The sequence below is a fragment of the Bison bison genome, unplaced genomic scaffold, assembly GCF_000754665.1.
Source record: "Bison bison bison isolate TAMUID 2011002044 unplaced genomic scaffold, Bison_UMD1.0 scf7180017864519, whole genome shotgun sequence".
Classification (NCBI taxonomy): Eukaryota; Metazoa; Chordata; class Mammalia; order Artiodactyla; family Bovidae; genus Bison; species Bison bison.
Window position 1 is genome coordinate 3,073,722 of NW_011495072.1, and position 26,120 is coordinate 3,099,841.

Here is a 26,120-nt window from a genome sequence, read left to right on the forward strand (position 1 = left end):
GCGACCCCATAGACTGCAGCCTACCAGGCTCCTCCATCCATGGGATTTTCCAGGCAAGAGTACTGGAGTGGAGTGCCATTGCCTTCTCCAACTAGAATATAAACTAGTATAAACCAGAGATAAAACTCTGTTTTGTTCATTCCTGTATCCATAGATCCAGAACAGTGTCTGTCACAGAGAAAGCACTCAATAAATACGTTTATTTTTCTATTCATTACCTAATTTTTCTATTCATTACTTTAAATGCAAGCTGGGACCAACTAGACAACAATTACACATAAGACAAGAAGGAGATGAGCTAAATTAAAACATTCTAAGATCTTTATATTTTTCAGAAGAAAGAGAAACTGATTAATTTTAAACTTTGGTAAGTATATCTATTAAAATTTCAAGAGTAACCCCAAAATAAACAGAAATGGAAAGTATATAATCAAACTAGTAGAAGTAAAAAGAGATACAAACTAAAAAATAATAGAGGAAAAAACAGACATGAAGTAATTTAATCTAAAATAAGAAAGAGAGAAAGTAAAGGCAAATGAGAAGCACAATAATAATATAGGTAGCAAAATAATGATGGAAGATCCAACTCCAAAAATATGTTACCATACTAAGTGTAAATATTTCAAATTTAACAGTTAAAAGATTCCAAGACTGGATAAAAGTAAAAAAATCTAAGTACACATCATATGTAAAATACACAGCTAAAACAAATGACACAGAAAGGCTAAAAGTAAAGGAATGAAAAATAACTGTGCTGATTATTAAGCTATTTTTTCCTCAGCTTCAAATCCATCCTTAAACATTCTACTTTGGTATATAGAAACTAGAACTCTTCAAATGCATTTCTCATTTGCCAGTGGGCTCCCCAAGAGGCCCTGCCAATGACAAGAAGTGCTATAAAGATAATACAAGGATGAAGGAAGGAAAAGGAACTTATTTCTTCTAGTTTACTTCTGGTTTCTGACAGTGTCAAACCAGCCATGATTCTTCACCCTGGCATTTGCTTCCAGGTTACAGTTCCCTGTCACAGACACATTCTCCAAATTGGCCTCTTTATGCTCTTTTGAGATACCAAGCTCTAGCTAGGTACCCCCTCTTCAGATGTCTGGGCCCTAGCTCCAAGAGGATCCTTTTAAGAACTCCTAAATTATCAAAAACAGAGCCCCAAGCTACTAAATTTTAACGATCTCAACCTCTTCTGATTGTTCTCAGAACTCCAGGCATGGCAGCTATCTATTGCAGTTATTAATACTACCTCTTGTAATACAATAATGTTCTACTTTGTCTTTTCAGTGCCCCATTATTTGGTTAACAATTCTAAACAATAAATCCTCTCATTTAAAAAACTGTACAGTTTTGGTTCTTGATTGAGCCAACTGACACAATATACCAACAAATTATCAGGCATAATAAAATTGCCATGTTAACAAACAGGAGGGTCTGAGAGTCACAAATGCCAATTCTCTCCAAATTCATCTATGAACTGAATGCAATCCTCATCAAAATTTCAACAGGGTTTTCCAGAGCTTAAAAGAACAAAGAACTGAGAACTGCTAAGATCATTTCCTAGTAGAATGACATTAATAATACCAAGATTCAAATATAGGTATCAAGTTGTCTTATAAAAATACTGTGGCTAAGAGTACAATAAATATTTAGACTGCTAAAATATTCATGTAGGAATAAACAGAAGAGCAAGTAGAAAACAACAGACTATAACTAATACATGACTAATGTGGCATGTATAAATAGCAGGGAAATATTAATAAATAGAATCAACTATTTGTTGATCAACTGATAATTGCCTATCATATTCTACCTACACATTCAATTATATAAGGACTAAAGACCCAAATGCAGAAGTTTAGAAGTTTAGAATTAAACATTGGAATATATCTTCATGACCATGAAGTAAGGATTTCTTAAATAAGATGCAAAAAGCATAATCTCTAAGGGCTACTTAAAATACGGGGTGGGTGGCGGCGGGGGGTGGTGTGGAGAGGAGTGGATGAACTACATTTCTCAATCCCCTTTATAATAAGATGTGGCCACATGAGTAAGATTCACTCACTAATACACAAGCAAAAATGGGGTAACCGACTTCTAAACAATCACATATCTTTTCTCTATCCTTTCCTTCCTCCTTTCTGCCACTGAGCACTTATCCACCTTATCTTGAGGAATCATCTATGAAGATGAAGCTTTATACTGCAGTTGACAGAGCAGTAAGACAATGGATCCTAGATCACTGAGGAGCTACCCAAATCAGTCCTAACTGCTTAACTCTGCACTTGATTTCCAGGAAACAGAAACAAATTCTCTCTCTTGCTTAGGCTATTTCATACTAGATTTTCTGTTATGCACAGCCAAACCTAAACCTGATAATAAAAACTGTTGTTATATATGCTCAAAGTGCTAAAATAATACAAAAGAAAGTAATCAGTTTTAGTCTAATTAGCATCAGGAAAGGCATCAGAAAAGAAATGATTACAGATTTAAATCATAATTTGAATGATACAGAGTCTGCCAAAGAGAAAAACACATAAAGGAGTGGTTTCTCACTACACTCAGAAGGAACAACAAGTACAAATATCATGAAAGATAATAATGAATATGACAAAGTAGCCCACACATCTTTTAGGTGAAGACTGGTAGCAATGAAAATAACTGCTATCATTTACTGAACACTGAATATGTACCAGCTTATCTCAAATAATCCTCACAATACTGCAACAGGATAGCAATTTTATGACAGGTTTAGAAAGTAGCACTTACTTACAGGTAGATTTCCCAAGGAGTACTAGAATGTAGCTATGCTGGGCTTCAAACCTAAGCAGTACCACTTAACAACTATGCCAAAATTCTGGGATAATGAGCACATGCCTATGAAGACTCATCAAAACTGTGCCATATTCACACGATTCAACTATACTTCAATTTAAAAAATAACATTTTTAAAAGATGTTAAAAAAACTGCGCCAAATCACTGTATCTTTAAAAAACAATAAAATATTTATTTTAAAGTTAATTTATGATTTTCCTATATTTGCAGTTCAATGTGCTTTTTTCCCCTAACTCTTGCTTTTAACACACTCAACATGTTACCTTAAATGATAAGAGTAAGAAAAGTAAACGGAAAATGCTGAGAAAAGGTGTCTATTTTATGCAAAAATAAACAATTGACAACTGCAAAAGAAGGGAGATTTGGGATTTCCTTAAACTCAGTATAATACTCAAAACTATTGTTAGAGACTGTGCTTTTCTTTATAGTCAACTGAATAAATTATGAACTGTATACTCACCACACTGAAATCAAGGTTGTTTTCAATCCATTTTTGCCCATCTCGGAATTCATCGTGAAGTCCCATGATATAAAGGGTATCCAAAGCATCTACTATAGTAGCACCCATTTGTGAAGTTCCTATATTTACAGAGAAAAATGTCATTAAAAAGATACCCTTCGTACAAGACTTATTTTCATTTTTCATATATATAGAAAGTAAACCAGAGTAGGAATATAGGGATTAAAAAAATATCCAACACCGTCTACTTTTCCATTAGAATAGACAATATACATTGTTTAAAACATTTTTCTAAAGAGACACATTGATAACTAATAGGAAGACAAAGGAAAACTAAAACTGTAATTCTTAATTTTCTTCCTGGTTCAGAAAATGAGATCTCTCTGCTTAACTGAGATAGATCAAAGAAAAAAAAAAAGGATTAATTTAAGAAACGTGAGGGTGGTTCAAGATGGCAAGCTAAGTCATAAGACAACCATGAACCATGCTCTTTTTATCCAAATTCATAAAAAGGGCAAAAAACATACTTAAAATAATAATTAAAGTATAACAAGGCTATATGACTGTAGTGGGAATATAAAGTATAATAATCCTTAACAATCAAAAAGCAGATAGAATGTATTTTAAAAGAAGGAAGTCATAAAATGTGTACTAAGATTTGCCTATCTTCAAAAAGAGATCATCTTGATCTTAAAGAAAATGTTTCGGTGGGGGAGGAATTAATGGAACAAAACTAGCTTAACTGATACCAAAACCAGGTACTGGACACACAAGAAAACAGAACAGGCCCATCTTACTAATGAACAGAACTGCAAAAACCCTGAATAAGATACTAGTAAGACAAATCCGGTAGCAGAGTAAAAGAACAATAACAAGGAGCAACTGGGTTCTCCCTAGCCCCAGGAATGAGATTATTATTTCTACCTTCTGAGAATGAAAATCACCCACACAGCTTACTGCCTATATTAACATAACTTTATTATTACACTGTCTTCATCAGTGAGTTTATTCTTACAGGAAACATACTCAGAAAGACAGAAGTTACAAAATAAGTTTATTGTTCATTCCAGGAACTTCTTCAAAGATCCATCAACTCTTTAACAGAAAGTATCAAATGATGGCTAACACTTCAAAACTCTAAACCTCCTTCCTTTAAATTCTCTGATCATGTTGCTGTTGTTTAGTTGCTAAGTCATGTCTGACTCTTTTGCAATTCTATGAATGGTAGCCCGCCAGGCTCCTCTGTCCATGGAGTTTCCCAGGCAAGAAATACTGAGGTAGATTGCCATTTACATCTCCAGGGGATCTTTCAGGGATCGAACTCACATCTCCTGAATTAGCAGGTGGATTCTTTCTCACTGAGCCACTAGGTAAGCGCATAACATAATGATCCTTTTCCAATCATAACCAAGATATAATCAACCATAATCCACCAATTGAAGGGCCCTTACTAAGAAAGACTTAAAATCTCAATATATATCTCAACTTCATCCTTCCCTGTCTAACAGGCTACTAAGGTTCTGCTGAGGGAGTGATCTCCCTTACCATGGTCCTCAGCTAGGGCTTCTCTGATAGTTCAGTTGGTAAAGAATCCACCTGCAATGCAGGAGACTCCAGTTTGATTCCTGTGTCAGGAAGATTCGCTGGAGAAGGGATAGGCTACCCACTCCAGTATTCTTGGGCTTCCTTTGTGGCTCAGCTGGTAAAGAATCCACCTGCAATGCAGGAGACCTGGGTTCAATCCCTGAGTTAGGAAGATCCTCTGGAGAAAGGGAAGGCTACCCACTCCAGTATTCTGGCCTAGAGAATTCCATGGACTGTATAGTTCATGGGATCGCAAAGAGTCTGACACGACTGAGCAACTTTCACTTTGTCTTATCAACAAGTTACCTTGGTGATATTTTAGGAATCTGTATTCAATACTACTTAGGTTCATTGTTGTTGTTGTTTAATCATTCATCATGTCTTAACTCTTTTGCAAAACCATGGAATACAGCCTGCCAGGCTTGTCTATCCATGGGATTTTCCAGGCATGAATACTAGAACGGGTTGCTATTTCCTTCTCCAGAGGATCTTCCAGACACAAAGATCAAAGTCACATCGCCTTCATTGACAGGCAGATTATTTAACACTGAGCCACCAGGCTCAGGCAAATTCTTTACCACTGAAGCCTATCTAGGTTCATATTTTCCATCTAATATTCCTTCTATTTATTTATTTATTTTGGCCACACTGCACTGCATGTAGAACTTCTCTAAACAGGAATCGAATCCATGCCCCCTGTAGCAGAAGCTCAAACTCTTTAGCCACTGGACTACCAGGGAAGCCCTTTACTTTCCTTCTTAATTCCATACTTTTTTCCCCAAATGTTTTCTTAGGATGGTTTTAAGCTATACAAATTTGTTCTTATAATGCTTGTTTTTAACTTACATCACACTTTCTTGTTCATGTGCTCCTAATTATTTCAATTTACCAAGAAGGATATCTTTCTACTAACAAAATGAGTACTCCACCACACTTTTGATAAATTCCTTGGTCTTCTCCCCACTCAGTTCCCTTCATGTTGATATCAACTATAACATTTGTTCTGGGTTATTACAGACATACTTTCCATTTCTTTTTTGTTTCTCAGCTTCCTATTAAGATAACAAAAATGTTATCAAGCTATTTAATCACCCATATATCACTATCTCTTGCATAATCTTTGGCCACCTGATGCATAGAACTGACTCGCTGGAAAAGACCCTGATGCTGGCAAAGACTGAAGGTGAGAGGAGAAAGGGACAACAAAGGATGAGGTGGTTGGATGGCATCACCGACTTGATGGACATGAGTTTGAGCAAGCTCCGGGAGTTGGTGATGGACAGGGAAGCCTGGTGTGCTGCAGTCACAGCAGGTCACACATGGGGTCACAAAGAGTTGAACACGACTGAGCAACTGAACTGACTGACTTGCATAATCACCTGAATCAAATATGTATCTCTATCTATTTTAGTATTTTTTCCACAATATATATCATGCATATTTTAAATCCTTAGGAGTCCCTGTTTTTGTTCTCATTTCTATTTTTATAGGTAGCTATGTTCAGTTCTCTAGTTATTTATTTAGTCCTTTAAATACATGTTGCTCTGAGGTGTTGACTATTCTGAAATGGAAAAAGGCCAGACCCACATATATGTACTGATTTTGGTTGGTTCCACAAGGAGAGGTTTGTGCCACAGGCTAAGCAGCACAAAAAAGTGAAAGGCAAAATTGAAATTACTGGCTATCCCTATGACTTTTACCTAGACAACAACTGAAGATTTCAACTGGAAAAAATTAAAGGGTCTAAAACTACTCTTGGGTCAAATAAACACTAAAGTATGACCCTACAGAAGATATAAAATATTAATAAAGATTTATTATGAGAACACAGGAATCAACCAGTTCTGAGGAAAACTCCTAACTTGAAAATTTTGTACTATTTAATAAGAACAAATGAAAACAATTGCACTCTGTTCTAACAAAGTACGAAAAAGAATGATAAACTTGAGCAACAAAGTAGAAGAATCAGAAAAGCTAAAGGCAGAAGTAAATGAATTAGTAATAAACAACTATCAGAATAATAAATTCAAGAGATGATTCTATGAAAAGAACTATACAATAAATTTATAACTGATTTTTTTAAAGCAGTCATTCAAAAGTGTGAAAGGAGTACATGAAGGCTGTATATTTTCACCCTGCTTATTTAACTTATATGCAAAGTACATCATGCATGCAAAATGATGAAGCACAAACTGGAATCAAGATTGCCAGCAGAAATATCAAAGACCTTAGATATACAGATGATACCACTCTAATGGCAGAAAGTGAGGAGGAACTAAAAAGCCTCTTGATGAAGGTGAAAGAGCAAAGTGAAAAGGCTGGCTTAAAACTCAACATTCAAAAAACTAAGAGTATGGCATCCAGTCCCCTCACTTCATGGCAAACAGATAGAGAAAACAGTAGAAACAGCAGCAGATTTTATTTTCTGGGGCTCCAAAATCTCTGCAGATGATGATTATAGCCATGAAATTAAAAGATGCTTGCTCCTTGGAAGAAAAGCTATGACAAACCTAGATAGCATATTAAAAAGCAGAAACATCACTTTGCTAACAAAGGTCCATATAGTCAAAGCTATGGTTTTTCCAGTAATCATGTATGGATGTGAGTTAGACCATAAAGAAGGCTGAGCACGTAAGAATTGATGCTTTCAAACAGTGGTGCTGGAGAAGACTTTTGAGAGTCCTTTGGACAGCAAGGAGATCAGACCAGTCAATCCTAAAGGAAATCAACTATGAATATTCATTGGAAGGACTGATACCGAAGCTCCAATACTTTGGCCACCTGACGTGAAGAGCCGACTCACTGGAAAAAGACCATGATTGAGGGCATGAGGAGAAGGGGTTCACAGGGGATGAGATGGTTGGATGGCTTCACTGACTCAACGGAAGTGAGTCTGAGCATATTCTGGGAGATAGTGAAGGACAGGGAAACCTGGAGTGCTGCAGTCCATGGGGTCTCAAAGAGTCAGACACGACTTAGCAACTGAACAACAAATGGGAATATATAAACACAAAAAAGGAACTGAGAATGCTACGAGACAGATGTAAAAGAAATTAAGAAAACAAAAAAAAAATTTTAGTTGTATCTTCCAAATAAATTTGAAAATGAGTGGAACTGACAATTTTCTAAGAAAATGAGCATTATTTTGACTCATGAAAAAAGAAACAGAAAAATCTAAACACAGACCAAGAAATAAGAAATTGAAAAATTTTCAAAGAGCTACCCACAATACAAGAACTGTACTATAGAAGTTTCATAGAATAAATTCTACTTTTAATTTTAAGGATGACAAATACTACATAAATCTTGATAGAACATAGGGGGATAAAAAAACTTATGAATTCTGCATACCACTGATGCAAAAATATAACTTAGTAAGAAAAATAAAACTATTGTCTGATCTCATTTGTGAAGATCATGGAAATATTTAGATATGGACTTGCTTACCCCACTCCAGTACTCTTGCCTGGAAAATCCCACGGATGGAGGAGGCTGGTGGGCTGCAGTCCATGGGGTCGCTAAGAGTCGGACACGACTGAGTGACTTCACTTTCACTTTATGGTGAGTTTATGTTCAATTTGATGAGAGACTGACAAACTGCTCTCCAGAATGTACCATTATATACTCCCAAAGCAATATAAAAAGTCTAGTGGCTCAGTGGGTAAAGAATACAGCTATAATGCAGGAGACACAGGAGACGCGGGTTAGACCACTGGGTCAGGAAGATCCCCTGGAGAAGGGCATGGCTACCCACTCCAGTATTCTTGCCTGGAGAATCCTATGGACAGAGAATCCTGGCAAGCTACGGTCCATAGAGACGCAAAGAGTGGGACACAACCAAATGAGCATGCACTCACTGATTGTCCTCCCATCCTTCTCAATACTTGACACATCGCTGCCCTTTTTAATTGAACTCATTCTAGTGGGTATGAATAATAGGATTTTGTATTATAGTTTGAATTTTAATTTCCCTGATGACTGATGTGCTTATTGACCATTCATTTATCTTCTTTGGTGACATATTATTTCCATATTCTGAATACATGCTTATACATGTACCACAAATATTTTCTCCAATTCTTGGGCTTGCTTTTTCATTTCCTTAATGTCTTTTGGAGAACAGAGATTTTTAATTTTCATGAAGTCCAATTTATCAATTTCTTTAATGGTTTACTCCTTGTGTATTCTTAAAACTCTTAGCTCACCTCAAAGTCACAAAGATTTTCTCAAATGTTTTTTACTGGAAATTTTATACTTTTAGTTTTTATGTTTAGATTTATGATCCATTTCAAGTTCATTTTTGTACAGTGTTGAAGAGTCAATGTTTTTGTTTTTTTCTGTAGGAGTATATGACTGACCCAGCACCACTTATGAGAAAGACTTTCCTATAACCCATTGAAAGCATCTTTGTTGAAAATCAATTAAAAATGTATGTGTAGCTCTATTTCTATTCTTTTCCAGTGATTTCGATGTCTATCTTTACACTAAAAACTGTACTGTCCTCATTACTGAAGCTCCACAGTAAATCTAGAATCAAGCAGCATAAATCCTTCAACTTTGTTCTTTTTAAAAACTATTTTGATTATTGTACATGCTTTGAGTTTTCATATAGATTTTAGAATCAGCCTATCTATTTTTATGGAGAAGTCATTTTTACTTGGATTCCTTTAAACCTAAAGACAGATTTCAAGAGAACTGACATCTCAACAATATTGAGTATTCCAACTCATAAACATGGCATGTCTTTCATTTAAGTTATTTTCAATTTCTCTCAATAGTCACAGTTTTCAGTGTACAGATTGTGCACAGTGTGTTAAATTCATCCACATGTATTTCATGTTTTTATGCTACTGCAAAGGATATTATTTTTATTTTATTTATAACTGTTTACAGCTAGTATTGAGAAATATAATTTACTTTGTATATTGAACTTGTATCCAATGGCCTCACTACTAAATCTGTTTTCATTCTAGAATTTTGTTGTTATTGTTTGACAGATTCCCTAGTATTTTCTTCATGAGCAATCATATTGACTATAAATAAAGACAGTTGTACTTCTTCGTTAATAACCTTTGTACTTTTCTGTCTTTTTCTTACTTTAGTGTACTGGCCAGGGCTCCTTGCATAATGTTACATAGAAGCTGGACAGTAGAGACATCTTTGCCTAGTTCACAGTTTTCAGGGAGAGTGTCTTGCCCCTCAACATTAAGTATGTGGGGATTCTTTTTCTATTTGTTTGGTTTTGGGTATGTGTCAGGGGAGCGAGGGTAGGTATGTTTTAATACTTTTTATCAGGCTAAGAAAGTTCCCCTCTAGTTCAAGTTTGCTGAAAGTTTTCATTATGCTTTTATTATGGATGGATGTTGAGTGTTGTTAAATGCTTTTTCAATAACCACTGAGATGATCATATAATTTTCCTCTTTTAGTTTCTTAATATCTTCAGTTATATTGACTAAGTTCCAAATGTTAAACCAACCATGCATTCCTAGGATAAACCCCACTTGGTCATGAGGTGTTATTATTTTTACATATTGCTGAGTAAGATTTACTAAAATAAATCTAATTTGGTCAAAGATTTTTATGTCCGTGTTCATAAAGGAACCATGAGGAACACTGGTTTATAAGTTTCCTTACACTGTAATACCATTGTCTGGTTTTGGTATTAAGAGATTTGGTGGTGGCACCAAGGAGATGTATCTATTAGGTATAAATACCTAACAAGAGCACTTCAAAATATATAAAGTAAAAGCTGACAGAACTGAAAGGAACAAGAAAGAAATCCAATATAGTTGGGAACCTCAACACCCCTCACCTAGTAATTAATAAAACTACTAGATAGAAAATCAGCAAGGATGAGGAAGCCTGAACAAACCCATAAACCAATGAGATCCAACGGACATTAATAGAACATTCTACACCCAATAACATCACTACATATATACACATTCTATTCAAGCATAAATGGAACATTCACCAAGACAGGCCATATTCTGAGTCAAAAGGTAATTCTTAAATAATTTAAAAGACTTAAAGAATTGTAATCACACAAAGTATATTCTCTGAGTATGTGTGTGTGCTCACTCTCAGTCACTTCTGACATTTTGCAACTGCATGGACTATAGCCTGTCAGGCTCCTCTGTCCATGGAATTTTCCCAGCAAGAATACCAGAGTGGGTTGCCATTTCCTTCTCCAGGGGATCTTCTTGACCCAGGGATTGAGCCTGTGTCTCTTGCATTGGCAGGTGGATTCTTTACCACTGCACCATTTGGGAAGTCCATTCTTTGACCATGATGGAATTAAATTAGAAATCAATAACAGAAAGACAAAAGAAGAATCTCCAAGCATTTAGAAATTAAACAACTTAAGGTAAGTTTTTAAACATACTGAATTGAGTAAAAATGAAAATACAATGTATCAAAATCTTTCAGATGCAGCTAAAGCAGCACTTGGCAGAAAACTATTTGACACTAAATGCTTACATTGGAAAAGAGGATCTAGAATCTATAATCTAGGCTTCTAGTTCAAGAAATTGGAAAAGCAAGAACAAAAGCAACCCAAATCATGCAGAAGAGTAGAAATAACAAAGAACAGATATCAAAGAAAATTAAAACATAAAGGAAACATAAGGAGATCAATGAAACCGAAAGCTGCTTCCTTGAAAATATCAATGAAATTGATAAAACTTTCAGCAAAACTGACAAAGGAAAAAAACGAAAACATAAATTACCAATATTAAGAATAAAAGGGGATTATAACTACAGCTACCATAGATATCAAAAAGGTAATATTACTCCAAACAACTCTATGCACATAATATCAATGGCTTAGATGAAACAAACCAATTCCTCAAAACCATCAATTACCAAAACGAAGCCATGAAATTAAAAGACGCTTACTTCTTGGAAGGAAAGTTATGACCAACCTGGATAGCATATTCAAAAGCAGAGACATTACTTTGCCAACAAAGGTCCGTCTAGTCAAGGCTATGGTTTTTCCAGTGGTCATGTATGGATGTGAGAGTTGGACTGTGAAGAAGGCTGAGCGCCAAAGAATTGATGCTTTTGAACTGGGCTGCTGGAGAAGACTCTTGAGAGTCCCTTGGACTGCAAGGAGATCCAACCAGTCCATTCTAAAGGAGATCAGCCCCGGGTGTTTTTTGGAAGGAATGATGCTAAAGCTGAAACTCCAGGACTTTGGCCATGCGAAGAGTTGACTCACTGGAAAAGACTCTGATGCTGGGAGGGATTAGGGGCAGGAGGAGAAGGGGATGACAGAGGATGAGATGGCTGGATGGCATCACCGACTGGATGGAAGTGAGTTTGAGTGAACTCCAGCAGTTGGTGATGGACAGGGAGGCCTGGCGTGCTGCGATTCATGGGGTCGCAAAGAGTAGGACACGACTGAGCGACTGAACTGAACTGACTCAACCTAAGGTGAAACAGATAGTGAATGGCCCTTATAGGGATGTGAAATAGAGAAACTGAGATTGTAGAAGTTGTAGTTGAAAATCTCCCAGAAAAAAAAGCTCCACATGCAGATGGTTTCACTGGCAAATTATATAAAAACCTTAAGAAAGACTATCAAATCAACAGTACAGAAAAATGAAGAGCAGAGAAAACTTCCAAATTCATTTTATTACACTGATACCAAAACAAGACAAAGAGAGTACAAGATAAATACAAAACAATATCCTTCCCTACATATGAATGCAAAATCCCCAACAAAATATTAGAAATAATTAGCAAGTTAGAAATAACAGAAAGAACTTATACATACCTGGAAGATAAAAGGCACATTTCAAAAAAGCACTGTAAAAACAAACAATATTCTTTTCCAAATCAAAATTCTTTCAAATGTAAGAATAACTATCCCTAACAAAAATCTTTCAATTCTCCAAAGTATCTAAGTAAACCTAATTCATTCTATTAATCACTGTTGGAAAAATTATTATCAGTGGTAACCTATGTCCAGCAACATTTTCCTCTCTCCACTCACAAGGTCCAGGGCTGAGCCCCAACTAGACAAAATCAAACCAATTTATCCTGCTAAGATGTCAATCTGAAAATATAAACACACAGAGGAAAACAGAGCAAAGAGATAAAGAAAAAAGCTTAACTGGAATCAGATCTACTCTAGAACATCACTGATCTCATTAAATTTCTTTTTTAGTTTAAGCCATTTTGAAATGAATTTCCTGTTATATGTACAAAAAGAAACCTTGATGCCAACCAAGTACAAACTAGACAGAAGTCAGAGGAATATGATTTCAGTTACCATATAAAGAATGTTTTAATAATCAAGGCTAAGAAAAAGAAAATGGACACATTTTAAATTTCCTTATAATCTAGAATATTATGAACAGTGAAAAGCAGAAATGTCGGTCACACTCGTGTCTGACTCGTCACAGCCCCTTGGACAGTAGCCCATCAGGCTTTTCTGTTGATGAAATTCTCCAGGCAAGAATACTGGAGCAAGTAGCCATTTCCTTCTCCAGGGGATCTTCCCAACACAGGAATCAAACACACATCTCCTGCACTACAGGCAGATTCTTTACCATCTAAGCCACCAAGAAGGTTCAATTCCTGCCTATATGCTCCTATAGTAATAGGTTAAGATTTTTAAAGTTTCTTCCAACTTTTACGATTCTAATTTTATAAAGGCATACAGAATCTGGGATGTCAAATGAGACCCTATGATCCTTCCCTTAGAAAGATCTTCAACAAAAAACCTAAAAACAGATTAAAAAAAAAAATCCCAAATAATACTCACTAGCAAGAATATGAGATGTAGAAAAGGAACAAAGAAGGAAAAAATCAAACTCTTCATTAATCCTTTAGTAAACTAACTTCATAACTGAAACTATCAGACAAAACAAACAATAAAAGATTCATTCCCACTTAGTTTATTCCACTGGAAGAAAAATGTAACCCCTCAAATGTTTTTCTAAAAGTATCAATATAAGCACCTACTTTTGACTACTGAAAATAATATAGATTGCATTTTCATTTTTTCTACATTTTTGGTACAATTTTGTCATAATAGATTTTTCCCATGTGCTGGTATTTTTTTTTCCCTGTCCCTAAAGTTAGCTGAAGCAGAATTAGAAGCATGAACTTCAGCATGAAGTTGCCTATAATAAAAATCTGGCTCCATTATTTACTAGTTGTACAACCTTGAGTAAGTTAGTTAACTCTAATTGTGCTTCAGTTTCCTCCTCTGTAAAATGGGAATAATAATAATAGTACCTGCCTCTTAGTGTCTGAGTACTAAATAAGCCTGCTCACATAAACCACTTATATCAGTCCTTGGTATATAGTATGCTTATTATTCTGCTCAGCTTACCATAACAAAACACCATCCACTACGGGGCTTAAACAACAAAATTTCTTTTCTCACAGTTCTGCAGGTTAGAAACCAAGAGCAAGCTTCCAATCTTTAGAGGAACAACTTCCTCTTGGCTTGATGTTCACCTTCTTGCTATATCATACCCACTCAGCCTTTTCTTAGTGTATGTGCAGCGGAAGAAAAGATTTTGGGTGCTTCTTCATATTCTTTAAGGGTTCCATCCCTTTCTGATTCAGGCCCCTAGTTTAATCTTAATTACGTCCCAAACACTCTATCTCCAAATACAGTCACATTGGGAGGCAGAGCTGCAACAGGTGAATTTGTGGGGCACAAGATTCAGCCTTCAGGAGTATGCACTGTATAAATACTATTGATGCTGCCACTAGTAATGTGTATGTAACTATTGTTACTAGTAATGTAACTAGTAATGTGTATGTTAACATACACACATACAAAGGAAAATACAGTTTTATTTACAAACCCAATTACAGAATCTCTAAAGCAAATAACTGACCTCATACCTCAATAAAAAGGTAAAAATTTTATTGGAAAATACTTAATTGATACTCATTACAAGATGATCCCTCAGAAATACCAAATCAAAACTGACAAAATCTTGCTTCTGTACCAAATGAAAAGACTAATTTTGTAAAGTCACCCTTTCCAACTCTCCTCTGTCCATGGGATTTTCCAGGCAAGAATACTGCAGTGGGTTGCCATTTCCTTCTCCATTTCCAACTCTAGGCTCCTTTAATTTCTATGATCTCACAAATAACTTTGTTTATCCAGTAAACCAGTTTAAGTGTTCCTAATGGCCAGTCAGTAAGAACTCACCTGACAATAATCTGAACCTGTCATTGCCCTGGTCATCATTTACCAACCTGACCAAATAGTGATCTACAAAGGTCACTTGTGAAGAAGTCTGACAAAAAGTACCACAAATTAAAACCACTTTTCATAAGGGAATTCCCTGTTGGCCCAGTAGTTAGGACTCCAAACTTTCACTGACATGGGCCTGGGTTCAATCCTTGGTCTGGGGACTAAGATCCTGCAAGCCACGTGGCAAGCAGCACAGCCATAAATAAATAAATAGCAAAACCCCTTTCATAAAAATGCTATTTTTAAAAAGAGAAAACATTAAGTCAAAATGTAGCCATTAGGATTTTAACAAAGTCACATTTATTTAAGAAGGAAATGGGCTTGTCTGGTGGCTCAGATGGTAAAGAATCTGCCTGAAATGGGGGAGATCTGGGTTCGATCCATGGGTCGGGAAGATTGGCTGGAGAAGGGCATGGCTACCCACTCCAGTATTCTTGCCTGAAGAATTCCATGGACAGAGGAGACTGGCAAACTATGTAGTCCATGACGTCGCAAAGAGTTTGACACAAGACAGCAACTCTTTCAGACTTTAAAAAAGAAACAACCATTTTGCTCACTAAATGAATTATACTGACTCATAAGGAATAAAATTTTAAGAAGTTACCTGAAAGCTCATTTATCTTTAAATTCAGCAAATAATCATACCTTACAGTTACTGATTAAGTAAATTAAGTTATTGATTACAGTCATGATTAAGTAAAACAAATGTATGTTATTTACCTACTACCTCGCCTAGGACCATACTATTTGATAAGTCTTACTATATTAGATGTTCTGAGAAATAAGATTTTAAAAACTAAACAGAAAATTAACATCCAACTCATTTTCAAAGGGCTCAGAGTTTACCACTGAGTTTAATACAAACGGATGGTTAGTTGCAGAGAGGATCTAATTTTAATTAATCATTAAATATCTTTTACTGCACTAATGTCTCACTGTGGCCTCCACAAAGCAACAGTAACTCTTAATTCTGTAACCTCTGCTAAGGAAATAAACTATACTTCATTAAGTGATAGATGCAAAATTAAATGTCATATGTGAGATCTCTGGGTGTCTTTCATTACCTAAAGAAAAATTTTTTCCATTATTCCTCCATCCCAACATCTCTCAAACCCAGGAGAAATTATCTTTTCAGTCATTTTCTTTTTTGACAGGAAACAATCAAGCATTGAAAAAATTATGAGATATCACTGCACAGGAAAAATTCTTCCTTAGTCACAATAAAAAAAAAAGTTATTATTGTGGTGTTGCATTACAATTAGTAAAGATGACTGCACTTCATGTGACTGACAAATGTGCTTTCTGATTCTATTAGTATTTTCTTGTCTTTACATACTGCTATTTAAAAGATATCCATCACATCAAGAAGCACCTAAAATGAGAGAAGATGTGAAGACTCTAAAGAACAACTTGATAATATTTAAGACTTATTCTTAAGTTAAATAAAAGTTGTTAAGGTAGTTAACACTCTTTTAAACTGAGAAATTTAACAAGTGAACTGAACTCACGTGAGGTAGAAAGTTATTAAATTCAAGTTAAACAAAAAGCTCTTCCCCAAACCTTCATCCACACACAGACTGTCAATTTCTCCCTTGGAACTGTGAATATACTGTACATTTACTCAATTTATCAACTGAATCACCTTGGGCATGTTACTTATTATTTTTTTTTTTTAACATACATAGCTAACACTACTGGAATTTCCTATCCTTTTCGTCCTCTGCAGTATCAGAATTGGGACTATGTTGAAGAAAAACAATTACAAATAGGTATGTATCTTTCTTACACTAAAGAAAAACAATGCAGAAAAAGCTTCAAAATACAAATAAATGACTAAAACATCTGTATGCAAATACAAAATTTATCACTTATCTGTGATAACTAAATCTTGAGTAAAACTTGCAAAAAACTACACCTTGCTTCAAATTACAGTTCTATAGAAATACAGTTGTTACTGTTGTTTAGTCACTTAAGTTGTGTCCGACTCTTTTGTGACCCCATGGACTGAAGCCCACGAGAAATAAAGAAGACCCCCCACCCCCTTATCTCAAGGTGCCCAGATACCTGGAACCCTGGAGAGTACCAAACTCTACATGTTTTTTTCCTATACATACGTATGTATAATACAGTTTAATTTATAAATTAGGCACAGTATGAGATTGACAATAACTAATAATAAAATAGAATAATTATAATAATTTACTGCAATAAACATTATGTAGATGTGGTCTCTCTCTTCCTTAAAAGATCTTACTGTACAAACGTAAAGACTTTTCCATCTTAACTAAGCACTTAATTGCACTACGGCCATAACCTGTGCAGTCTGAAGCTCAACAGTAAAACTAGCACAAATTTACTTCCTCACAATTTCATGATTAGAATATTTATTCTTAGCCTGAGATCTTAATTTCAGCATATGGTCCTTATTAAGTGAAGAACTTTCATCTTTTCACTTAAAGAAAGCACTTCACAGTTTCTCTTTGGTAAATCCAAATTGCTGGCATCACTAATCTTGTGTTGTGGGCCTATTATTAAGTAAAATAAGGACTACCTGAACACAAGCACTGCGCTATCTCCACAGTTGATCTGATGCCCAGACAGATGGCTAACTAACAAGTAGGATACACTGGACAAAGAGATGGTTCATACCCTAGGCTGGAAAAGGCACAAAATTTTAATTTATTAATTATTTCCGAAAATTTCCATTTAATATTTTCAGACTGAGATTGACCATAAGTAAATGAAATAGAAAGAAAACAAAAGCTTAGATAAGCAGGGACTACTGTACTCAGGTTTTAGAAAGTAACTAAATAGTTAGATCCTATTTTTAAAATAAAAACAGTAAAAAAGCAGCCTTACCAAATATATTAGTGGAGTGTCCTTTCCTTGCAATAGGTCTGAGTTCATTATGCCCCCATCCATATATCCTGTAATTATCCCAGGCATGTTTCATCATCTGAGAAAAGAAAAATTATAACCCATCAATTTACATTTTTCACAGACTGTTATCCTTACATTTCATGCAATTTAAAGATTCTATTACTATATACTTACACATTCTCCTGTATCTCCTACATTAGTATATTATTCTGTTAACATCGGTGTCAATGTGAAAACATATATAATCATGTTTAACTTAAGTCTACACAACAGAACAAAAAAATAAGTGTAATAAAGAAGCTCTTTTTATTGGGGAGCAAAGTATCTATTTGGCATTCTTTCCTTTTAGGAACTGCCAATCCTTTCAGATGGAGAAGGCAATGGCACCCCACTCCAGTACTCTTGCCTGGAAAATCCCATGGACAGAGGAGCCTGGTGGGCTGCAGTCCATGGGGTCGCTAGGAGTCGGACACAACTGAGTGACTTCCCTTTCACTTTTTGCTTTCGTGCACTGGAGAAGGAAATGGCAACCCACTCCAGTGTTCTTGCCTGGAGAATCCCAGGGACGGGGGAGCCTGGTGGGCTGCCGTCTACAGGGTCGCACAGAGTCAGACACGACTGAAGTGACTTAGCATAGCATAGCATAATCCTTTCAGAAACAGCTCCCCTTCCCTCACTGTAACCATGACAGAGCTGTCAAAAATGGGCTCTGATTCCACAATCAATGAACACAGCCTGGCTAGAGTATCCCTAATCTTTAGACCAAAGATCAGCAAACTGTTCCTATAAAGTATTTTAGACCTTGACGTCTATACGGTATATATGCTAACCACTAAACTCAGCTACTGCAGCAAGAAGCAGCCCTGGACAATATGTAAACAAATGAGCATGACTGGGCTCCAATTAAACTGTGTTTTTAAAAACCAGGAAGCAGGCAGAGTTTGGCCAGCAGGTTGCAGCCTGCCAATCAATCCCTGACCTACACTAAGTGACTGGGTACATGTGATCCAGTAAAGGCAATCAAGTCCTTTCACACATATTGTTACAGATACCATGAGACAAAGGACTCTCTTGTTTTGCAATCTCAAGACCTATGCAATATATAATCCTGGAGCTGAGGGGGGCTAACTCTCCCAACATGGAGAAATGAAGTAACAAAAGAAAATAGAGATATACATATCTGTTGACAATAACATCTACAGGGTTGGACTGAGCCAAATTTGAAGCCCTGGTTTAGAGCGCTAGGCTAATAAATATTTTTATATCAATTAGTTTGAACTGGGTTTCTTTCAACCCAGTGAGTACTAACCTATACAACAGCAGAGTATTTAATTAAATATCAGTTTAATTATGTAATAGTAGCTTATGGTGTATCAAACATAATATTCATTAAAACATTTCTCAACTTTTTTTGCAGCCTACTCAGACATTTGAAAACTAGGCAAAAATATTACAAGGAAATTAAAAATCAATATATCTTAAAGACAAAGATGCAAAATTCCTTAACAAAAATTAACAATACATAAAAAGGATACTACACAATGACCATGTGCAATTTAAGTCAGGAATATAAGTGAATTTAACATTCAAAAACCCATCAACATATTTCACCATGTTAACAAATAAAAGGGAAAAAAACATACAATCATCTTTTTAGATGTAGACAAAGCATCTGTAAAATTCAACACCCAGTCATGCTTTAAAAAAAAAAAAAAAACTCTCAGAAAACTATAATTACAGGCAACATCCTCAACTTACTAAAGGGCATCTTCAAAAAAAACCCTACAGCAGCCATCATACGCAATGGCAGAAGACCCTACTTCTAAGGTTGAGAACAAATCAAATACATGCATGCTCACCACTTCTTTTCAATAATCTACTGAAAGTGCTAGCCAGTGCAAAAAGAAAAAGAACAAAGGGCATAAAAATCAAAAAGGAAAAAGTACCTCTATTCACAAAGCATGTGACTATGTACAAGGAAAACCCTAAGCAATCTTAAAAAGCCAATAAACTAACAGATGACTGCAGTAAAAAAAAAAAATTCAAGTTCAGCAAACTAAAATCAAATACATTTCTACATGCTAGTTGTGATCAGAAATGGATATTCAAAAACAATTACATCTATAAAACATCAAAAAACATGAAATAGAGTATGTGCAAGAACTATACACTAAGACCTACAAAACACTGCTGCTAAGAGAAATTAAAGAAAACCAACAAGGGTCACTTGTTGAACAGTCACTGAAGGCTTTCTCATACTCAGTACATTTGCAAGGCTTTTATATGAGTTCGCTGGTGTTTTCTGAGGTTTGCATTCTGGCTGAAGGTTCTACCACATTCACTGCATTTATAAGGTTTCACTCTGGTATGAATCCTCTGGTGCTAAATAAGAGATAAGCTGAACGCACTGGTCACAGCAAACATCCTCTTCCTACAACACAAGAGAAGACTCTACACATGGACATCACCAGATGGTCAATACCAAAATCAGATTGATTATATTCTTTGCAGGCAAAGTTGCAGAAGCTCTATACAGTCAGCAAAAACAAAACAGGGGAGTTGACTGTGGCTCAGATCATGAACTTTATATTGCAAAATTCAGACTTAAACTGAAAAAATAGGGAAAACCACTAGACCATTCAGGTATGACCTAAATCAAATCTCTTATGATTATATAGTAAAAGAGACAAATAGATTCAGAGGATTAGATCTGATAGACAGAGTGCCTGAAGAATACAGAGGTTCGTGACATTGTACAGGAAGCAGTGATCAAGACCATCCCCAAGAAAAAGAAATGCAAAAAGGCAAAATGGTTGTCTTATGAGGCCTTACAAATAGCTGAGAAAAGAAGAGAAGCAAAAGGCAAAGGAGAAAAGGAAAGATAAACCCATCTGAATGCAGAGTTCCAAAGAATTACAAGGAGAGATAAGAAAGCCTTCCTCAGCGATCAATGCAAAGAAATAGAGGAAAACAATAGAATGGGAAAGAAAATCAGAGATACCAAGGGAACTTTTCATGCAAAGATGGGCACCATTAAGAACAGAAATGGTGTGGACTTAACAGAAGCAGAAGACATTAAGAAGAGGTGGCAAGAATACACAGAAGAACTATCCAAAAACTATATTCATGACCCAGATAATCACAGTGGTGTGATCACTCACCTAGAGCCAGACATCCTGGAATGTGAAGTCAAGTGAGCCATAGGAAGCATCACCACAAATAAAGTTTGTGAAGGTGATAGAATTCCAGTTGAGCTATTTCTAAAAGATGATGTTGTGAAAGTGCTGCACTCAATATGCCAGCAAATTTGGAAAACTCAGCAGTGGCCACAGGACTGGAAAAGGTCATCCCAATCCCAAAGAAAGGCAATGCCAAAGAATGTTCAAACTACCACACAATTGCACTCATCTCACACGCTAGCAAAGTAATGCTCAAAATTCTCCAAGTCAGGCTTCAACAGTATGTGAACTGTGAACTTCCAGATGTTCAAGCTGGATTTTAAAAAGATAGAGATCAAATTGCCAAAATTTGTTGGATCATCAAAAAAGCCCAAGAGTTCCAGAAAAACATCTATTTCTGCTTTACTGACTATACCAAAGCTGACTGGATGGATCACAACAAACTGTGGAAAATTCTTCAAGAGATGGGAATACCAGACCACCTGACCTGCCTCCTGATAAATCTGTATGCAGCTCAAGAAGCAACAGTTAGGCTCTTTTCGTGCCTAGCGCAGCCATGGCTCAGGGTCCCAAGAAGCACCTGAAACGCATAGCAGCTCCAAAACATTGGATGCTGGATAAACTGACTGGTGTGTTTGCCCCTTGTCCATCTACCGGCCCCTACAAGCTAAGGGAGTGTCTCCCCCTAATCATTTTCCTAAGGAATAGACTTAAGTATGCCCTAACTGGAGATGAAGTAAAGAAGATTTGCATGCAGCGTTTCATTAAGATCGATGGCAAAGTCCGCACAGATATAACCTACCCTGCTGGTTTTATGGATGTCATCAGCATTGATAAGACTGGAGAGAATTTTCGTTTGATCTATGACACCAAGGGTCGCTTTGCTGTTCATCGTATTACACCTGAGGAGGCCAAGTATAAATTGTGCAAAGTAAGAAAGATATTTGTGGGAACCAAAGGAATCCCTCATCTGGTAACCCATGACGCTCGTACCATCCATTACCCTGATCCCCTCATCAAGGTGAATGATACCATTCAGACTGACTTGGAGACTGGCAAGATTACTGATTTCATCAAATTTGACACTGGTAACCTGTGCATGGTGACTGGAGGTGCTAACCTGGGAAGAATTGGTGTGATTACAAACCGGGAGAGGCATCCAGGTTCTTTTGATGTAGTTCATGTGAAAGATGCGAACGGCAACAGCTTTGCCAAACGACTCTCAAAACATTTTCATTATTGGCAAAGGCAACAAACCGTGGATCTCTCTTCCCCGTGGAAAGGGTATTCACCTTACCATTGCTGAGGAGAGAGATAAGAGATTGGCAGCCAAACAGAGCAGTGGATAAAATGATCTCTATGTGATGTGATTGGAAAAGTCTTTGTAATTAAAGATAATATCAAGTGAAGAAAAAAAAAAAAAAAAAGAAGCAACAGTTAGAACTGGGCATGGAACAACAGACTGGTTCCAAATAGGAAAAGGAGCACGTCAAAGCTATATACTGTCACTCTGCTTATTTAACTTATACGCAGAGTACATCATACAAAATGCCAGGCTGGAAGAAGCACAAGGTGGAATGAAGATTGCCAGGAGAAATATCAATAACCTCAGATATGCAGATGACAACACCCTTATGGCAGAAAGTGAAGAAGAACTAAAGAGCCTCTTGATGAAAGTGGAAGAACAGAGTGAAGAAGCTGGCTTAAAACTCAACATTCAGAAAACTAAGATCATGGCATCTGGTTCCATCACTTCATGGCAAATAGACAGGGAAATAATGGAAACAGTGAGAAACTTTATTTTTTAGGGTTCCAAAATCATAGTAGATGGTGACTGCAGCCATGAAATTAAAAGACACTTGCTCCTTGGAAGAAAAGCTATGACCAACCTAGACAGCATATTAAAAAGCAGAGACATTTGCCAACAAAAGTCCATCTAGTCAAAGCTATGGTTTTTCCAGTAGTCATGTATGGATGTGAAAGTTGGACTATAAAGAAAGCTGAGCACCGAAAAATTGATGCTTTTGAACTGTGGTGTTGGAAGAGACTCTTCAGAGAGTCCCTTGGACTGCAAGGAGATCCAACCAGTCCATTCTGAAGGAGATCAGCCCTGGGATTTCTTTGGAAGGAATGATGCTAAAGCTGAAACTCCAGTACTTTGGCTGCCTCATGTGAAGAGTTGATTCACTGGAAAAGACTGATGCTGGGAGGGATTGGGGGCAGGAGAAGGGAACGATAGAGGATGACCGTTTGATTGAAACTCTAAAAAAGACAAATCTAATCTTAAATGACTAAAGGCAGATCAGTAGTTGCCTGGGGCCAAGGAATCGGGTGAACTGACTGAAGAGGGACACAAACTATTTTGAGATGATGGATGTATTCACAGCTTGACTGCAATTGTTACACCGGTGTGTACAACTGTCCAAACTCATCAAGCTGAACTCTTAAAATAGACACATTTTACGGTACATAAAATATGTCTCAATGATGTTGAATTTTTAAAAATTCTAATAGCCTGTCCTATCTTCCCCACTTTCCTAACTTCCCCTTTTCCTGAGCCAATTACTTAAACTTTCACCCGTTTTTCTATTTACCACTGTATAGTTTACAGGGTGAGTTCTTGATTTAAAAAAAAATTTAGCTGTTTACTATATGCCCCTGTAGTTAATTTAGCTTTCTTATAAACTATCAACCCACCCCTATATATACTTTTCCATTTATATTCCCTGTCTCACTCTTTCAATATAGTTAACAGTTTTTTTCTTATATTACTATTGATATATTAATTTGTTCAATTTTTGTTTTCCCTGCTGTTAACTACTGGTCTGAAGTTTGGTGGGGTTTATTATTGATGTAGTTTTAGTAAAAATTATTAATTTACTTCCAAATTAAACGAGTTTCAAAACCTCTCTCAAAATTATCAAACACACCAGAAAACTGTCAGTTTCAGTTTATTCTCTGATAAATCCTTTCTGAGGCTCCTTCCTCCTACTCTAAAGGGGAGTTCCGTTCCCTCTACCTGAAGTACAGCCAGCATCCTCCTGATTCCCATTTTCACAATCCTGACAGTGCCCTTGCTTTCTCTCTCTAGTGACAGATCACCTGTTTCCAAAATCACTTTATATCCCTATTTTTATGCTGAAGCATATTTTCTAGTAGCAATCTGACAAAATGTCTAAAAATATTTTTCCCTCAGATTTGAGTCATAATTTGGCTGAATACATAATTCTTTCTAAGCCTTAGCTCCACACTCTTTCAGTTTCTAATATTATTGTTGAAGAATCTAATGTGCCATTATACACAATCCCAATCTTTTGGGTGGAACTATTTTTTTCTCTATAAACTTTTAGGATCTGTTATGCCACTTTTTCTAAAATTTTCTAAAACTTCGTTCTAAAATTTCAGTAGGAACCTTTGAACTGTGTCTCTGAATTCTTCCCCTCTATTTTCCATGTTCTCTTTTCAAAACCACTAATCAATCATTTATTAGATGTTACAGACTGATCTTATCATTTTTCTTATTTTCTCAACCTTTTGTGACACGACTGAGCAACTGAACTGAACTGAATTTTGTCCTTCTGAGAAAGATGCTCAATTTTATCTTCCAATTCTTCTCTTGAATTTTAAAACTATCACATTTTTATTTTCCAAGAACTCTTTCTTATTCTGTAAATGTTCCTTTTTATAACTAATTCGCATTTTATAAATTTAGTTTTTTGGCACTCTAAAGATGTTAATTCTTTTTAGATACATGTATTCTGGTCCCTGCATGGTTTTTGTATGCTCTAAATTCTTTTATTCCATTTCTCTCATGTAACAAACTTTCTATACATGTCAGGTGTTCTTTGGTTTGCTCTTCACATATGAGTAAAGCACTTATAAAATAATCAAAGGCTGTCAATGAACAGGCTAGACTTGTTGACTGAGTTTCATCTTAGGGAGATCAGGTGAAACCCATGGGGCATTTTACTGAAGAACAGAGTAACTCTTTCCTCTTGTGCCAGTCATAGTCAGGTCTCCCCAGAGAAAAATCCTTCATTTTCCTGCTTACTGAAAATAAATTTGATTAGCAGAATTTTAAAAGTCTAGCAGAATAAAGCTGTCTCAATATTCAGAATCCATTTTTCACTTAATGCTCTCTACCTCCAACACTCTTCATTTTTTTAGAATAACTTCTGCCCCTTCCCCTCAGCCATACCATACCTGGTATTTCCCAAATCTAGATCTTCTCTAATTTATCCATCCAGGGGAGGACAGAATTGGAGATTTAGGGGTTAAAAGCTCCTTTTAAAACTTTCAAATAATCCTTTTCCAGCTCTATTTTATACCCCTGCCTTCAGAAGTAAATAGTGCTTTAATTCTTGAAACTTTTTCAGATATTCTGCAGGTAATGCACATCACCTTGCCTCTTATTAGCATCTTCCCCTGCAGGTTAGGTCTCAACTTTCTCTCCTTGCTAAGGCGTCAACCATAATTTTTAACAGGACCCTGCACAGGGATTCTTAAGTTTTATGTTAATCTACAAGAACACTAGATAACGCGATGTTATCTAAAGGATTCACTCAGCAGGTCTGGGTTGTCCAAACCCTACACATCCTCAGCAAAGATTTGGCCTAAGCCAGGCTCCTGGAAAATAACCTCTAAACTTTTATTATTCTGCCTGTGAAGAGCATTTTTGTTTACCTAAAGCCTAGAGTCATGTCAGACAGTTTATGCTAATAATGTGATTTATGGTGGGGACCTTGAAACACATGGAATCAGCCTGATCTCTGGAGGGACTGGAGAATTAAGACTACATGGGCTTAATTAAGACTACATGGGCCAAGCCTACATGGGCTTCCCTGGTGGCTCAGATGGCAAAGAATCTGCCTGCAATTAGGGAGACCTGGGTTTGATCCCTGGGTTGGGAAGATCCCCTGGAGGAGGGCATGACAACCCACTCCAGTATTC

The 26,120-nt window shown here is 36.3% G+C and overlaps 1 protein-coding gene and 1 pseudogene across 2 annotated transcripts in view; one reads left to right on the plus strand and one right to left on the minus strand.

Moving 5' to 3' along the window:
* The window catches only part of MAN1A2 (mannosidase, alpha, class 1A, member 2), a 155,465-nt gene that overhangs the window by 90,303 nt on the left and 39,042 nt on the right, over positions 1 to 26,120 (minus strand). The window contains exons 3-4 of the mRNA XM_010830715.1: positions 17,971 to 18,067; positions 3,303 to 3,421 (exon numbers count right to left, since the gene is read on the minus strand). Coding sequence (XP_010829017.1) covers positions 3,303 to 3,421; positions 17,971 to 18,067 — 216 coding nt within the window. The remainder of the gene's footprint in view (positions 1 to 3,302; positions 3,422 to 17,970; positions 18,068 to 26,120) is intronic.
* Positions 21,708 to 22,560, plus strand: LOC104981558 (annotated as a pseudogene). The gene has a single exon (XR_824379.1). The product of XR_824379.1 is annotated as a 40S ribosomal protein S4, X isoform-like (transcript).